We start from the raw sequence: 18,510 nt of genomic DNA, 5'->3' as shown, positions 1-18,510 counted from the left end.
CCAGATCACAAAATGAACATTAACGATGTTGAGATGCCTATAGTTATCCTGGGGGACCCAGACTACTCCTTGCTCCTATGGCTCATGAAGCCATACACCGGCCATCTGGACAGCAGTAAGGAACGGTTCAACTATAGGCTCAGCAAGTGCAGAATGGTGGTTGAATGTGCCTTTGGTCGTTTGAAAGGGCGCTGGAGAAGTTTATTAACAATGTTGGACCTTATTGAAGAGAACATCCCCATGGTTATAGCTGCCTGCTGTGTGCTCCATATCATCTGTGGGGAAAAAAAAGGTGGGGAGGGAGGAGGGATTTTCCACAGAGGTGGGCAGTTGAGACAGATCGCATGGCAGCCATTTTTGAGCAGCTAGACACCAGAGCAATAAGAAAAACACAGCAAGGGGCGCTGTGTATCCGCGAGGCTTTGAAAAGCTGCTTCTACTCAATAAAAGAACATTTATTTCTCGAATCCATTTACTTTATTTAACTAACATAAGTAAAGAGGGAGAACAGAAAAAAAGGTAACCTTGGGGATCGCGGTTCGCCGTTCCAGGCCAATGGGGACAGCGGGAAGCGGCGGCCAGCACATCCCTCAGCGCGCGTCACTTCCCGCGGCCCCCACTGGCCTGGGACGGCAAACCGCGGCCAGTGGGAGCCGCGATCGGCCGAACCTGCGGACGCGGCAGGTAAACAAATGTGCAAAGGTTGCCAATCCCTGGAGTAAATACTAATTCCAGGGACTATATCTTCCCCTAAGCCTCCTGTTGTGGTTTTATGATCACACTTCCCTTTATCTAAAGGTTTCTCTCTCCCTCCTGTCGCTGTGGGGAAAACTCACACAAACAAGGGAAAGCTGCGGCCCACCTATAAATGCGGCTGCACTAAGTGCTGCCAAGTACCCTAAACAGACAAACGAAAGAGAGTCGAGGTTTGTGTCTCTTGTTCTGGAGATGAGGAGACGCAGACAGAAGCGGATTTGCCATGGCACCACTGGCGCCATGGCACCAGGCCCACACTCCAGGGGGGCCCCGGCCAGGGCCACACTTCTCCGCCCCCCGCTCTCTCCTGCAGGGGGCAGAAGCTTGGTGCTCCTGGCACTGAGGCTCCTGCTGCAGTAGGGAAGCCAGACTCCCCTTCCCCTGCCTCCTCTCACAGCTTGCTCCCTTCCCGCCCTCCCGCTCCCTGCTGCCGATCAGCTGTTTCGATCAGCTGTTTGCCGGCAGGAGGGCGGGCTGCAGCATGCTCACCTGGGGAGAGGAGGCAGAGAAGAGGAGGGGTGGGATCTTGGGGAGGGGGGGTGGAACGAGCATACCTACTCTGACTGCAGAGCTGCACAGCCAGGCTGAAAAAAGAAGGTGCTGCTCAGCTCCCGGGACTTTGCAGTTGGACACCACCTTCTGGGTCCTAGTGCTGGTTGAGCTCCCTTCTGTGTGCTGGGAGCCATCCTTCATCTTGTACAACAGAGTGCCTGTGGTGGGGCAGGCAGGGCAGGGGGACAGAGGCACTGGGGAAGGAAGGGGCATGGGATGGGGAAGAGAAGGGGGATAGGACAGGGATCTGCAACCTTCGGCCCGCGGCCCGCCAGGGTAAGCCCCCAGTGGGCTGGGCCGTTTTGTTTACCTGCCGTGTCTGCAGGTTCGGCCGATCGCGGATCCCACTGGCCGTGGTTCGCCGCTCCAGGCCAATGGGGGGGGGGGCTGAAGGATGAGGGATGTGCTGGCCGAGGCTTCTCGCAGCCCCCATTGCCCTGGAGCAGCAAACCACGGCCAGTGGGAGCCGCAATTGGCCGAACCTGCAGACGCGGCAAGTAAACAAACCGGCACGGCCCACCAGGGGGCTTACCCTGGTGGGCCACATGCCGAAGGTTGCCGATCCCTGGGATAAGGGAAACAGGGGCCCAGCATGCGGATCCCCTTGGCAGCAGCTGGGGCTCCCCTGTTAAGCAGGCCCATCAAACCCTCACCCTGACAAGCCCCACCTCCCCTGCATCTGTACCACCCCGATTAGCCCCCCCCAGACACCCTCCCTACTGAGCCCCAACCACCTACACCTAGACCCCCACCCAAATGAACCCTGTAGATAAATCTCTGTATTAAGCATCTTCACATAACTTTCATATGACTTTGTACTATGCCTCTTCATATAACTCTGTATTAAGCTATTTTCATACAACTTTGTATCAAGTCCTTTGATATAGGAACTTTGTATCAGATCTCTATGTAGAAAAACTTATAGCAAACTTTGTGTTAAGCCTTGGTATAATGTTATAGCCCCTAAGGATAGTTAAAGTAGAAGAAAAATGTCTTTTTGCTAGGTCTAGAATAAGATCTCTCCCATCCTCCCTCCATCCCTTAATCAATTGCCCTGTTGAATGAATGAGGTGTGAATGAGCAAGGCATGGAAGGCAAGCACCTCCAGACAGCTAGTTGGAGAGGGGATGGAAGCCAGACCCAAGGACAATAAAACTCATCAAGTGGGCTCACTAAAAAAGAGCAGACATATTGACAGCCTGGGGGTTGGAGGGGGGGGTTAGAAGCAAGCACCTTCTTTTGGAAACACCCTCTTTGAACAGCAGTGGGACAACACCCAGAAGGAAGCAGCACAAAGGACCAACTGACACACACACAGATTTTGAATCTGGCACAGATTTGCATGAGAGGGAAGCTGCTATAAATGTGAAGTGTCTTGCAGAGGACCCTGGGTCTCGTCAACATCGGAGCATCGATCCGGATCGGCAGAAGCCCGGCTCCATCCCTAACTCACCTGGCCAGTGAAGTTAAGGGGAGCAACTAGCTGGTAACAACAAGACAGAGTGAGTGTAATATAGATCATATGCATATGATACAGTGTTGATTGATGCATGTATTACCAATGAATGCGACGTTTACCTTATTCCCCCTGAAAAGATCCTGTGCAGTACTTTAAGTACAACAACCCAACCTCCCCTGCACCCAGACTCCCCCCCGCCGAGCTCCAACCACTTTCACTTGGTCTCCCCTGCAGACTCCCATTGCCCCTGCACGTGGCACCTCCCTGTGCATCCAGATCCCCCACTGAGCTGCCTGCACCCAGACTGCCCCCTACAGAACCCTCTTACCCCCCACACAGAACCCTCTTACCCCCATCTGGATACCCCCACATTAAGTCCCTCTGCACTTGGATCCTGCTGCCGGGCTGAGCCTCCCTGCCCACATCTGGTGTGCCTGGCGCAAAAGGAGCAGGGCCCCAGGGTGTTTCTGTGGCGGGCCTGGCCCTTGTGCTGTGTCAGGTTCAGTCTCACTGCCAAGTCCCTGTCACACAGGGGCAGGGGAGGCTGCAGGGTATTCTCCCACCTCCATGCAGCCAGTGGCCTGTGCTCCCCACTGCTGTGGTGGAGCTTCCACATGTATTTATTATAAAAAAAAATTCAGAATTTTAAAATATTATGCACAGAATTTGATGCAGAATTCCCTCAGGAATATGGAGCACTGTACAGCTGTGATGGTGGGACTGTGAAGGGGGTGATGGACAGTAGGGGATCTGTGGGTGCGAGAGCTGGGCAGGGTGCTTGGTGTGCAGGGTGCTGTGCAATTGCGGTGGGAGGTCAGCGGGAGGGGTCTCTAGGCAGGGGGTGCTGGGCATAGGGATCTGTGGGGGAAGTCTCTGGGTGAGGGGGCGCTGGCATAAGGGCAGGGCACTGGGCAGGGGGGCAGTGTGGAAGGGGCACGCTGACAGTACAGGGCTGGGTGGGCCACTCCCAGTTTTGGGTTTGTAAACAGTGCCCTTGTGCTGGGCTGAGTGGGGCCATTCCCACTGTGCCTCATTGGCCCCAACCGGCATCTCGCTCTGCAGACTGCCCCCCATCACATGCCCTATTTCCCCAATGGGGGCCCACAAATATGTTTGGTGCCGGGCCCACAAAAAGTTAATCCAGCCCTAGACGCAGACTGAAGTGTGAGTTTCTCCGGGCGTTTAGCTAAAGCATCTTGCTCCCCGCAGCAGAGACTATGCCTGGCTGTGGGGGAAGGAGGCACCGCTGGGTTAAGGCCGAGGTGACTGATCCCCTTTCCGCACCATGCTGTGGCGCCCGGCTCTGCGCTGGGACCGGCAGGAGGGGAGAGGCAATGGCAGGTGGGGGCTCTCGTCACCCCCACAGCCCGATCAGACAAGTCCTGGGCAGCTCGCACCGCGAGGCCGGAGCGGGGGCGGCTGCGCTGGGCCAGGCCCCGCCGAACCAAGGCAAGAAGGGGAGGAATCCGCGCCTCGCTGCCCCCCGCCACCACCTGCGCCCAGGACCAGCCTGCGCCCTGGGGGTACAGGGGGAGAAGCGGCTGCGCGGCGGGCGGCAGTCGGGCCGCGAGGGCCGGTACCTTGATGGCCTTGGTGTCGGGCGCCAGGCTCCGGCCGTGCATCTCCTCCATGGCCCGGCAGGCCTGCGAGCTGCGGGCGAACTTGACGAAGGCGATGCCGCGGGACTCGTGGGTGCGCTTGTCCCGCACCAGCCAGATGTCCTGGATCTCCCCGAACGGGGCGAAGCGCTCCCGGATCAGCGCCTCCCCCGTGTCCTTCCCCAGCACCAGGAACACGCGGCTGTTGGGGGGCTCGTCCAGGCACACGGCTGACACGCGGAACCCGCAGTACTCCTCCATGGCGAAGCCGCCTGCCCCGAGACTAGTCCGGAGCCTTCAGCGCCGGTGTAACGACACGAACAGCTCGAGAGCAGTAGCCAAGGCGGTCATGTTTGCCTGGCGGAAACTGAACCCAGTTGCAAAAGGGGAGGATCGCTATTTGTGTCGTCACACCGGGTCAGCCAGCAACAACGTCCTTCCCGGCGCCTGGGTGTTACTGTGCATGCGCAGTAACAGCGGCTGAAGCCGCCTGCTGCCCACACTGTGCCCTCAGAAAGTTATTCCCTGCTGTGAGCGGGGATGGAGCTTGAGCAAGGGCCAAACCGGTCCACGGGCTTGTTTCGCACTGCGCGGGGAGGGGCAGGAGCCGGCCTTATGCAAGGGGGAGATGCGCTGCCAGACAGTGGCGGAGGCCAGGAAGGGTAACGCGGGATGAGAGAGTCGCTAAAGCAGGGAGCCAGCTGCACAGGTGCCAAAACAGGGTGTGGGTGGCACAGGGGCTTGCATAACTGCTGGATAGTCCATCTCAACATCCCTTTCCCTGGGTGTGGTGATAAAGGCAGCCCAGTGACTAGACACAGCCACTCTTCTCGAGCTGAGACAATGTATTGCCCTGCCAAAGGAGATGTGCTGCAGTTAAAACATTTTACACATCCACCCTCCTAAAAATTTTCATATGTGGTTTTTGGTGGTTAAAAGAATTGTGAGTTTGTGTAGGTGTAAAATGTCTGCACTGAGTCTCAGAGCAGCTCCCAGATATGTCGTAGCTGCTGATCTGAGTGCCTGAATGGTGCTTCATTTTCTGTAATCCACTGCACATATCATTTTGCTCCATTTATTTATTTAAACATTATGTTTTTATGGCTTATTCTTAGCACACCATCATTTACCTTGGTTAACATTGTGTAGATGAATGTTGTGTTATTTAATGTATTATTTAATATTAAACACTCAGCTGTCTAAGTGGTGCTTTTTAGCAGTAGATCTCAAAGCACTTTTACAAAGCCTCAGGGCCCAATCTGGTAGGTAGATTGTATGTGAGAGGAGGGAGGGGATCATCCACCGGGAGGATCCCACCAGGCTTTAGGCAGGAGCTGGGCCTCAGGACTAAGGTGGCTTTGTGTATGCTCACCAGCAGAAAGTTAGGCACCCAGGGAATTTAGGCATCTACAGGGTTAGGGGGCAGCTCGGTGGGGATTTTGAGGATCTCAGTTTTTTATTTGGGCACATAAAGTAGCAAACAGGCACCTAAATCCCTATGTGGCTCTAGTTTCTAAAATTATTTTCAGAAGCATTTGAGTAGGTTAGGTGCCTAAATCCTATTGAAATTTATGGGTTAGGTATCTAGCACTTTTGAAAATTCCATTAGGCACCTGTCTGCATTTTTAGACATCTAAATACCTCTGGAAGTCTGGCCCTTTGTTCCTAGCTGTATGATCTTGCATATGGCTGTATTAAAACACATTTTGTTTGAATGGGCACAGCCTACCAAACAATATAGATCACTCTGTATGACTGCTCTGTCATCATTTAACTCTCTTCCAATCTTTATATCATCTGCAAATTTTATCAGCAGTGATTTTGTATTTACTTTCAAGTGATAGATAAAAATATTGAGTAGCATCAGGCCTAGTACTCATCCCTATGGAACCCCACTAGACTATCGAGTCATTCTCACTCTCTCTCTGGCTGAATGCATTTTTAATTATTTATACACAGTGGAACAGCTTTAACAGGAGATACAAAGACCTAAATCAGAATATCCCATAGCCCAGTAGTTAGGGCACTTATATTAGCAGCAGGAAACTCATGTTCAAATCCCTTCTCTTCCTTCTCAGATGGTGGGGGAAATGAGAATGGAGAGGGGTAACTAGTGGTGTTCCCCAAGGGTCAGTCCTAGGACCAATCCTATTCAACTTATTCATAAATGATTTGGAGAAAGGGGTAAAAAGTGAGGTGGCAAAGTTTGCAGATGATACTAAACTGCTCAAGATAGTTAAGACCAAAGCAGACTGTGAAGAACTTCAAAAAGATCTCACAAAACTAAGTGATTGGGCAATAAAATGGCAAATGAAATTTAATGTGGATAAATGTAAAGTAATGCACATTGGGAAAAATAATCCCAACTATACATACAATATGATGGGGGCTAATTTAGCTACAAACAAATCAAGAAAAATATCTTGGAGTCATCGTGGATAGTTCTCTGAAGGTGTGCAGAGGTGGACAAAAAAAGCAAACAGGACATTAGGAATCATTAAAAAGGGGATAGAGAATAAGACGGAGAATATATTATTGCCCTTATATAAATCAATGGTACGCCCACATCTTGAATACTACGTACAGATGTGGTCTCCTCATCTCCAAAAAGATATACTGGCACTAGAAAAGGTTCAGAGAAGGGCAACTAAAATGATTAGGGGTTTGGAACGGGTCCCATATGAGGAGAGATTAAAGAGACTAGGACTTTTCAGCTTGGTAAAGAGGAGACTGGGGGGAATATGATAGAGGTATATAAAATCATGAGTGATGTGGAGAAAGTGGATAAGGAAAAGTTATTTACTTATTCCCATAACACAAGAACTAGGGGTCACCAAATGAAATTAATAGGCAGCAGGTTTAAAACAAATAAAAGGAAGTTCTTCTTCACACAGTGCACAGTCAACTTGTGGAACTCCTTATCTGAGGAGGTTGTGAAGGCTAGGACTATAACAGCGTTTAAAAGAGAACTGGATAAATTCATGGATGTTAAGTCCATTCATGGCTATTAGCCAGGATGGGTAAGGAATGGTGTCCCTAGACTCTGTTTGTCAGAGGGTGGAGATGGATGGCAGGAGAGAGATCACTTGATCGTTATCGTTAGGTTCACTCCCTCTAGGGCACCTGGCATTGGCCACTGTCGGTAGACAGGATACTGGGCTAGATGGACCTTTGGTCTGACCCAGTACGGCCATTCTTATGTTCTAATTGAACTGGGATCTCTTGCATCCCAGGTGAATTCTATAACCACTGAGCTAAATGATATTTCTGTCTCCTTCCACATTTTGTGTGCTGTTAGGCATGCACCACCACTGTTCTTTCAAGAGACCACTTAGATACTAGACTCCAGGAGGGGTTTCCTAACTGTGAATCTCAAGAAGCAATAAGATGCCTAACTCCCTGAGAGGGGCAGGGTTAGGCCACATCCCTCTTCTCACCATCTGCTATTGGCTAGTTTAGGCAGCTCTCTACCTAATCTGCTGGGTTTTGTGGATCCCATTCTCAGGTGCCTATCTCTTCCAATCCATTGTGTAGGGAGCCCAGGCACTTACCTCAGGGTTTGTTGATTCCACTGTGTGTTTAGGCACCTAAAATGTAGGTGCTGCAATGCTCACCGATACAGAGCCTAAATCCTTTTGTGGATTAGGACCTGAATGCCTCATAATTTTTAATGTACAGTATTTATGCTCACTACTCCCCAGAGAGGTTGGGAAGTGCTATTACTCCCATTTTAAAGCTGGGAAACTGAGACAAAGAGAAACTATGGAACTTGCCTAAAATCACATAGAAAATCTATAGCAAAGCAAGGAGGTCTGGCATAGCAAAGAGGAGCTACTTACATTTGGTCTACACTCAAACACTGAGTGTACACCACACAAACCACAACAGACCAGCTAAATGTTACCACCATTTCACCCTTGTCCTGAGGATTTCTTCTAAGATACTGCCTTAACTTATCCCTCACTATGCCCCAGAGTCAGAGACCACTATAATGTATGCCACAGGAGTGCTGTCAATTCTCATGGCAAGAGGACCCTCTTATGCACCTCTGCAGACACAACCTACAGAACTCAGTGCTGAAATAAGGCATAATTGATCCATGCTCTCTTGTCACATCACAGTGATACATCTGCCAACCTGCTCACACTAATCCCTCCACCATTCAATACAACTACACTCAACATAGTGAATGCAGCTGGAGTGCATGCAGATAAATTCAAAATTTCAAATCTGTGGAACCAAACACAACACATCACAAACTAAGGCAGTCTTGGTTTCCTCTGGTCTAGTTACTAGTCGCCGCTCCAGGCCAATGGGGGGCTGCAGGATGAGGGATGTGCTGGCCGCAGCTTCTCGCAGCCCCCCATTGCCCTGGAGCAGCAAACCACGGCCAGTGGGAGCCGCGATCGGCCGAACCTGCAGACGCGGCAAGTAAACAAACCGGCCCAGCCCGCCAGGGGGCTTACCCTGGTGGGCCGCGTGCCGAAGGTTGCCGATCCCTGGGATAAGGGAAACAGGGGCCCAGCATGCGGATCCCCTTGGCAGCAGCTGGGGCTCCCCTGTTAACCAGGCCCATCAAACCCTCACCCTGACAAGCCCCACCTCCCCTGCATCTGTACCACCCCGATGAGCCCCCCCAGACACCCTCCCTACTGAGCCCCAACTACCTACACCTAGACCCCCACCCAAATGAACCCTGTAGATAAATCTCTGTATTAAGCATCTTCACATAACTTTCATATGACTTTGTATTATGCCTCTCTATATAACGTTGTATTAAGCCTATCCATACATAACCTCCAAGTTTCATATGACTTTGTATTATGCCTCTTCATATAACCCTGTATTAAGCTACAGGGAAACCCCGTTATAATGCGCCCCACGATAACGCGAATACGGCTATAACGTGATCATAAGGTCGCTCCTGCCACCCCAAGCGCCAAAAAAAGAAAAAGCGGCCGGAGCGCCGCCGAAGCGCACACACACACACACACACACAAAAGAAAGAAAAAGCGGCCGGAGCGCCGCCGAGGCACACCAAAAAAAGAAAAAGAAAAAGCAGCCGGAGCGCTGCCGAAGAAAAACAAAAAAAGGAACGTGCCTTCCCCACTGCCTCTTCCCCCGCTTCTTCTTTTGGCGGGAAAAGCCATTCTCCTCCCCAGCTGCTCCTCCCTCCTCCTCTGCCCCTTGCAGGTCTCCCCTGCTCTCTGCCCAAGAGAAATTGACCGGCTTGAAACTGACGGGCTTGAAATGGTAAAATTTTGGTAACCCCGCTATACCGCGACCCCGCATTTATTGCGATTGAAATTCTTGGACCCCAATCATCACGTTATAGCAGGGTTTCACTGTATTTTCATACAATTTACAAGATCTCTCCCCCCCCCTTTAATCAATTGCCCTGTTGAATGAATGAGGTGTGAATGAGCAAGGCGTGGAAGGCAAGCACCTCCAGACAGCTAGTTGGAGAGGGGATGGAAGCCAGACCCAAGGACAATAAAATTTGTCAAATTGGCTCACTAAAGAAAAGCAGACATATTGACCGCCTCGGGGGTGGGGTGGGATTAGAAGCAAGCACCTTCTTTTGGAAACACCCTCTTTGAACAGCAGTGGGACAACACCCAGAAGGAAGCAGCACAAAGGACCAACACACACACACACACACACACACACACAAAACCCCCAACACCACAGTGTCAGTTAGTAGTAAATCCTGATTAATGTACTTTCTGACTCATCCTGCCACAGATACCTCTGGCTCTTGTCAGGGGCCAGCAGAAAATTACCAGAGCACGTCCTGCATCTGGGCAGCAGCACAATGCAAGTCCAGGCCCACTTCTGCTCCAGCTATGGCCCTGTCCTACATTCACAGGGCCTGGCAGAATAGCTCTCTGCAGTCTCGTCTAGTCCAGTATAATGGTAGGGGTCCCGCCACTTCCTCCTGTCAGGGAGATTCCCCAGTGCTCTCCCTACATGCTCCCTCTCTCACTCCTCTTGCCTTTTATTGCCCTAGATACCCCAGCTGGGTGCTCCAACCTCATTACCAGAATGGCTGACTGTTTACAAAAGAGGGAGGAGGTCCTTTTGTTGGCTTGAGATACCTGGAGTGTGTATTGCAGCAGGAGCACAGCAGCTTTTCCCTGACTCCCCACAGGGATTTTTTAGCATCCTGGGTGCTGGCAATGTGCTCTGGCAGGAATGAGGACTAACAGGCACACATTTACCCTGTGAAAGATACAAACTTCCCTTCCACTGGAGCTGCTATATAGAAGCTTTAAAATAGACTTAAGGGATTTCCCTACTGGCTGGGTTGCAGGTGGGTATGGTTTGGAAGAAGCTGGGAATGAGAAACAAAGTGTGTTTTGGGGGGCTTAGTGCAATCTGTCCCACTCCCCAGTTCTAGCAGAGGCAGGTGCTGGTGTCAGATTTTTTGACAGCACAAACCTTCAAACACACTTTAATACAATGTCCATCACTCATTGAGATGCTCCTTATGCTACATATGTTGTTTTCCCCTTTTCATCCCATAGGCTCGTTAGTGTCACAGGGAGACGGCTATGGGCCCTGCTGCCCAGGGGCGCGCATTCTCAGGGTGGGGGCAGGATGGAACTCCGGGGGAGGGGGGGGGAGAAGGGCGCCCACGAGCTTAGTAGGAGCCAATAGGATCACTGCATCTCCTACAGGCAGTTGGGCAGAGAAGACACTACTTTCGAAGTGCCGTTAACGGCGACACCTGTCGGCGGAGATGGTACGGTCTAGTCTCTATCGAAAACACTGGGGTCCCCTAGGGCCAGGTCCCGAGACCATTGGTGCACCAATCAGCAGGCGGAGTGCTGGATTATGCGGTCTGTGATTGGATGGTTCTATTGTGACACACACTCCTTCCCCCGGGACGGGCAGAGAGTGTGAAGTGGCTGCGGGGTTAGTTATTGGAGCTGTTCCCGCCAGTGAGAGCGGCGAGGGGCGGGCTCATCTCCGGGTGGGAGGTACCGGGGGAGGGGGCTCATGGAGCGGGGTGGCCACTTCTGAGGGCGCGGCTCGCTGCGGGCGGTAGCGTGGGCGGGGACTGGGCGCTACAGGCGGGCGGACCATAGAACCCCGCGGGCGTGGGGAAGGAAGCGTTGGAAGGGGAGCCGCCCGTCCACTCTGAGGCAGTGGCCCCGCTGCGCCGGAGGGAGGGTCTTGGTGGAACAGGAACCCTAGGGAGCTTCCCCAGGAAACCTGTGCTCTGCGTGCAAGCGACTTCCCGTGGGGTCTCTCCCTTGCAGGACTTTTCGGGGGGGATATTACCTATACTTTAGGGGCTGTCGCCCAATGTTTTCCTGCCATATGCTAATGCTCCAAGGCTTAACATCCCATGAAAAGGGATCACTGTAATCGTTGCGCAGCTTGATACATCTCTCCAGCAGGAAAATCTTCCTACCAGTCAGAATTGTACTTAATTCCATCCAGTTACCGCTACTTCCACCTTGTGGTGGTACCCTATATAATCTCACTCCCCACCCCCTCTTTAGGCTTACACCTTTCTCATAGGTGGTTATGTTTCTCACCTCTTCCTTGCCCTTGTTCAGCCACACTATGCATCTTTTTTTTTTTTTAAGTTTTCAGCATAATCGTTGATATAATTTTAATGTGAACTTTCTCATTTGCAGAACATAAAGATCACAATTAAAGTTCTACATAAACTCTTCAGCCCTAACATAGTAAAAATCATACCTGCTGCTTGTTTGTAAATGAAATTGTTTAGAATTCAATTTACTTTTACCCTATAATTAAGCACCAGTGATGTGCTCAACATATAGTCCTTCCCTTGAAGAACTAGTCAACTAAAGTGCAGGGAATCAAGCTTTATTCTCTTTTAAAATTTTAATCAAGCATTTTTAAATGGCTATACTGATTTTTCTGGCTATAAAAACAATTACAAGTAGACTAATGATGATTCACAACACACTAGAAGGAATATGATTTGACATGCATACATGACTGTTCTTTCCCTCCCATTGTTTTGCTTAATTGTAAATTGCCTATTGTGTTCTGTAATTTTTAACTTTCTATCTAAGTGTCAATTTCAGTTTAATTTAAACTAGGATGGTATTTAAGGCTGATGATATTTTATTCTTGCTTATGTACAGTTTTGGGACCCTTTAAAGATATTTCTTATTCTGGTTTCAACTGGAATGTAACCTTATCTATCAGGGACTCAAGTAATCAGTTTCTGGACTGAAGGTAAAGGCTGCCAGTCACTTGATCAGCTGTTGCAGTTCCCAGCTCTGTCAGACTGAGGTGTTTCCAGCTGTGGTGATTATTCAAATAGTTTTTTTTATATTTTAAAAAAATTAAGTAGGGGAATTATGGTAGCGATGAGATCAGAGGTTCTCAAACTGGGGGTTGTGACCCCTCAGAGGGTCATGAGGTTATTATTGGGGGGTCACGAGCTGTCAGCCTCCACCCCCAAACCCTACTTCACTTCCAGCATTTATAACAGTGTTAAATATAAAAAATGTTTTTAATTTATCTGAGGGGGTCACACTCAGAGGCTTGCTGTGTGAAAGGGGTCACCAATACAAAAAAGTTTGAGAACCACTGGATTAGATTAATGATTCAGAAGAGAGTCCCATTACCTTCCATAATGTCTGTCTGAGGTACCTTCCCCACATGTGCCAGCTATGTCACTTTGATGTTCCTTTGAAACACTGGCATATCTGAAGAGAGCTACTGCTTTCCTACGCAGACAACATGGGAGTTAAATTATGCTGGATTAAAATGGGTTAGAGTCAGAAGAATTAGTATAAACATGTTGTGTGGCCAGGGTGGTTAAAAAAAATCAATTTTAAAATGGATTTTTTGTTTAAAAGTTGGATTTTATTTAAGTTACAGGTTTGTTTTTAAAAATAAATTTAAATAAAATTAAATTTGAAATTGACAGCCTGCGTTAAGGCCTACACTTACTACAGTCTATTAAAGAAATCACATTAAGCAGTATACGTCTGCTGCCAAGTTTTAAAGAAAGTCAAACCACTGAACTGGTAGAAGTCACCAGCTAAGCATCTGGAACAAGTGCTAAACTAGCTTCTGACAGCAGTAGCCTCTTCTGCAGGTGCAGAGAGAGTATTTCCTTCACTTAAGTAGTTCTGATCAATGACTAGTTCATTCAAAGTTAAGAAATCAAATGGGAGTTGGGGGGGGGGGGGAAGTAGGAAAGTTTGTTTTCCTCTTTCAATCGATGAATAGGTGTGAAGATGAGATCTACTAGGTCTAAAATCTTCAACAATCACTTAAATTCACTACTGATAGATATTTCCTTTGTTTAATAAATCAGTTTTAAGTGCAAGATATATTTTTTTTATCCAGGACATTTAAGGTAGTTTTATTTAATAAGAAAATTGTTGTTTGTGTATTAACAAAATTTGCATTTACATCCAAAGAGAGCTTGACAGAAAAAAAGTCACAAGTGTGTGCGTGTATATATAAATAAATTTTCTAACAATGTAAAAATTAAGAATCTGAATAAGAGTTATACAATTGCTTGTGTGTATATATATGTAGTGTATCTTCCTGCTTAGCCAAAAAAAAAAAAAAAGCACCAAATTTAGTGTAAAGGCTGTATTTAGTTGCAAATCAATATTCTTTGTTACCAATCAAGGAGAATCAACCTCTCTTTCAGAAAATAACAAAGGTACAAATGAAAAGAAAATTAATCATGGTTTTCTGGTTGGTGAATTAGTCATAATTAAAATCAGTAATTTAAATTATTTTGATTGAAATCAATCCCCCATGTATGGTTCTGTATTCTCTCAAAATTACTTCAATTACAGATTTGTTCAGTTCACATGCCAAAAAGTTTCTTTTCCTAACTGCCAGTGCTGCAGACTCAATGTGGGAGAAAACAGAACAAAAACCCACAGCTTTTTAAAAAATCTTATATATAATCACCAGTAACAGTTTCCACAATTAAAATTTAGCTGACAGTTTTCCTGATGTATGAGACAAAATAAAATTGTTTGCTTATTCATAGTTACAGTAGCTTTCTAGTGCCTACTGTAGTCAGTTTCCTTTTATTAGTAAAGTAAATTGAGTATGACTTAAAAGTAGGGAACGGATGCCTTGAATAAAGGCCCATCTCTGCATAATCACTTTGAGGTTTTCAAAAGCACTAACTCTGACCTAACTCTGCTCCCACTGTAATCAATGGCAAAACTGATTGACTTCGGTAGGAGCAGAGTTAGGCCAGAGTTAGTGCTTTTGAAAAAAAAAAATATTTAAACCTTAACTCTGATTGGCATAAGTTTGAACTTCATTGTGTTTCTTACTTTATTTTTGGCATGTTTGTGTTTCAAACTGTGAACAGTCCTCCTGTTACAGGTGGAAAAAGGAAGGTTGGTAGGTAGGTAAAGACCAAAACAGAGGGCCACATTGTGCCCTGACGATCCACAAGCGACTAGGGACTTTTCTGCACATGGGTCGTCCCCTATTTATCAGCATCTTCTATAGTACCTTCCCTTTGGAAACATTGGAGAGCCCTTGGAGTAGGGGTGGCCAACCTGAGCCTGAGAAGGAGCCAGAATTTACGAATGTACATTGCCAAAGAGCCACAGTAATATGTCAGCAGCCCCCCATTAGCTCCCAGCGCCTCCCACCCACCAGCAGCCCTGCCGATCAATGCCTTCCCCCTCCCTCCCGATCAGCTGTTTTGTGGCATGCAGGAGGCTGGGGGTGGGGGGGAGGAGCAAGGGCATGGCAGGCTCAGGGGAGGGGGTTGGAAGGGGTGGAGTGGGTGCAGGGCCTGTGGCAGAGCCAGGGTTGAGCAGTGAGCACCGCCGGCACACTGGAAAGTTGGCGCCTATACAAGGAGTCGCATATTAACTTCTGAAGAGCCGCATGTGGCTCCGGAGCCACAGGTTGGCCACCCCTGCCTTGGAGGATTGTGGATCCATTTATGGGGTAGCAGGGTGTTAGGCCGGCTCCTCTATTCCAAGCCTGCAGAGTAATACAATCTAAACCATTTGGTAGATCTGAACAGAAACAAGTATAGTTGTAAAACCTGCCCTCCCTCCCTCAATGTAAGATGTCGAAGAAAATTTCATGGGGGAACACTCATGAAGTCTTTTGGCTACTATATAGGTTTGAGATTTGGACCAATATTTTTAAGGGTGGTCAAACAAGCATTGTATAGAGAAATCATGTATTAAACGCCTTATTGTCCTTAACTCTGCTGGCCATAGACTACTCCTTATGTCTCTTGGTTTCCCTTATCAATTTCCTAGAAGTCCCAGCTTCTGATTAACATTCATTACTCAACATCCCTTTTAGTCCATTTGTTGTGTTATTTTTTAGAGGGGAAGTAAAGGCAGCTATAAACCAGGTTGTTTTTTTAAACCATCACAGCCGCCTTCTTTGTCTACGGGATTATAGCTTTTGGAACATCTAGCAATGCAGCGGTCGGCAAACTTTCAGAAGTGGTGTGCCCAATCTTAATTTATTCACTCTAATTTAAGGTTTTGCATGCCGGTAATACATTTTAATGTTTTTAGAAGGTCTCTTTCTATAATAACTAAACTATTGTTGTATGTAAAGTAAATAAGGTTTTTAAAATGTTTAGGAAGCTTCATTTAAAATTAAATTAAAATGCAGAGCCCCCCCGGACCAGTGGCCAGGACCTGGGCAGTGTGAGTGCCACTGAAAATCAGCTCGCGTGCCACCTTTGGCACACGTGCCATAGGTTGCCTACCCCTGTAGTAAAGTGTGCTTAAACAATTCCCAGTCATATTTTTCTGATTAAATTATTCCGGGTGATAATTGTTTTCAGCTTTGTGAAATTGTTTCTCTTAAAGCACCAAATTTTATATATATATATATATATATATATATATATATATATATATATATATATATATATATATATATATATATATATATATATAAAAATAAAATTGTTCTGGACTTTATTCTGTTTGCACAATAAATATGATCAAGTCATGAACACTTGTGCCTAAGTTACCATTAATTTTTAGCTCTGATTCTTTATCCGTCAAGATGAGATCTAATATTGATTATCCCCTGGGTTGGATGCAACATTTTTTGAGTTGATATAATACTTAGAAATTCCAAGCATGTGTTAGTACTGGCACAATTAGACCTCCAGCATGTGTCATTCAAACTGGAATCCCACATGATCAAACAGCTTTTCCCCCCCTACACATTATAGATTGTCTCCTTACATACCGTACTTGTCACCGTTTCCTAGTGTGATTTGGTGGTCTGTAGCAGACACCAGCTAATGCCCCATCTAGTGCTTTATCGATTCATAAGAATTCCTGGAAACAACTCCAGTCCTGGCCAGAGTTAAGGCATATTCTTCTATGCGTGGCAGTACCTGTATCAATATTTGTGCTCTTTTATCCACTTGGATGTGGAGTTTGTGTTGCACAAAGGATATGTATATGAACAGTTGGGTGGTATTCTTCCAGTGGAAGGCAGCTGTGACTCTGCCACTTATCAGATTGAGAGGTTTTCTAGGCAGCTGCTCAGATTGCTGGGTAAGTCTACACTACTAGAGGATATATTTCTGTAACTTGAGATAGGATGTCCCTGTGTAAATATCTGCCAAAGTCTCGAATAGAAGAGGTCAGAACAAACTGAATGAAACTAATCCCTAAAATCCAGTCAAGTAGGGTATTTTTTGTGGGCAATTGGTAGGGTGACCAGATGTTCCGATTTTATAGGGACAGTCCTGATTTTGGGGTCTTTTTCTTATATAGGCTCCTATTACCCCCCACCCCCGTCCCGATTTTTCACACTTGTTGTCTGGTCACCCTAGCAATTGGATCAATCTGTGATTCTGTTACAGAGGTTGGTTTACAAATGGGGCATCTCCCTGCAGCATCAGAAGGTGAGAGGTTTCCCCCCCCCCCCCCCCACAGGCAGATTTCTGGAAGTTTCAGGGGGACAGTGGTCTGGGGGAGGTTTCTTGCCCCTTTTATTTCTAACACAGTTGCCATGTTTTATGTAAATTCTCTCGTATACTCTGCTGAATATGTGTCACCTCTGTGTGGTTTCCTTATAGATCCAGTCTATTTTAGAAAAAAAAAAAACAACTTTCAACCATTGTTGGGTGAAAGGTTCTCACTATATGGGCTAGTTAAAGGTGGTACACAGTCTCTGTACCTACAGTAAAAATGTTCTGTTTTGGCCATTTTAATACCAGAAGCATCAGTCTTGAGACCTTTGTCATTTAGAAGGAAATCCTTAAAAAAAATTATATAAAGGGAATGTTTCGATTGTAGGTGACATCAGTTAACCTACAGATGCTACTAATTAGGTTATTCATTCAGTATTTGTGGTCATTGAGTTTGTGAAAGATTAGGAAACATTGGTTGAGATCTTCAACCCCTCTTTGTGCTCTTTGTCAGGTAAGCTGTCTATATTGGTGTAACAAGGCTCCAGCTAGGGGAAGATTCTTGGGCAGGCACAGTGGAGATACACCTCTACCTCGATATAACGCTGTCTTCGGGAGCCAAAAAGTCTTACCGCGTTATAAGTGAAACCACATTATATCGAACTTGCTTTGATCCACCGGAGTGCGCAGCCCCCCCCAGGAGCACTGCTTTACCACGTTCTATCCGAATTCGTGTTATATCAGGTCGCGTTATATTGGGGTAGAGGTGTAGTTGTAAAGCGGTCTTCCAAGAACCCTGGTGTAAGAGGTATGCTGGGATGGGAGGGATGCGTCAGCAGTGGGCCACAGTACTGCAGATATTTTGGGCAGAACTTTGACCCTAGGGTCGTCTAAATTACCCAGAGCTGCCAAGATTTAGGAGGGTACTAAGAAGTGTCTTAGAGTCACCTTAGCCTCCTTACTTCTGGGCTGCAAGTTTTGTGTTGCACCTTGAAGAGCAGTAGCACAGAATCTCAGCTGTAATGGTTTTAGCTGGCTATACTAGAGTTTATTTAAAAAAACATTTTTTTTAAACCAAACCTGTTCACAGAATGGGCAAATGACATAAAGGACTTTCAAAATTTTTCATCTTTTCTCTCCTACTTTGCTAGACAGAAGTAAAAGTAGGGCAATGATGGTAAATGTAACCAAAAGGGTAATCTTTGTAATCTTTTCAAAAATATTGTACAATTTCATTTTTCTATTTTGCTTTG

General features: G+C 47.2%; 1 protein-coding gene across 2 annotated transcripts in view; it reads right to left on the bottom strand.

Moving 5' to 3' along the window:
* The window catches only part of RBM45 (RNA binding motif protein 45), a 34,294-nt gene extending 29,555 nt beyond the window's left edge, over positions 1–4,739 (bottom strand). For both annotated transcript variants that reach the window (XM_065413472.1, XM_065413473.1), the window contains exon 1: positions 4,348–4,739. In XM_065413472.1, coding sequence (XP_065269544.1) covers positions 4,348–4,626 — 279 coding nt within the window. In that variant the 5' untranslated portion in view covers positions 4,627–4,739. The remainder of the gene's footprint in view (positions 1–4,347) is intronic.
* Positions 4,740–18,510: the final 13,771 nt, after the last annotated feature.

Source organism: Emys orbicularis, chromosome 11 (assembly GCF_028017835.1).
Source record: "Emys orbicularis isolate rEmyOrb1 chromosome 11, rEmyOrb1.hap1, whole genome shotgun sequence".
Taxonomy (NCBI): domain Eukaryota; kingdom Metazoa; phylum Chordata; order Testudines; family Emydidae; genus Emys; species Emys orbicularis.
This window is presented reverse-complemented; position numbering and strand designations above follow the sequence as displayed.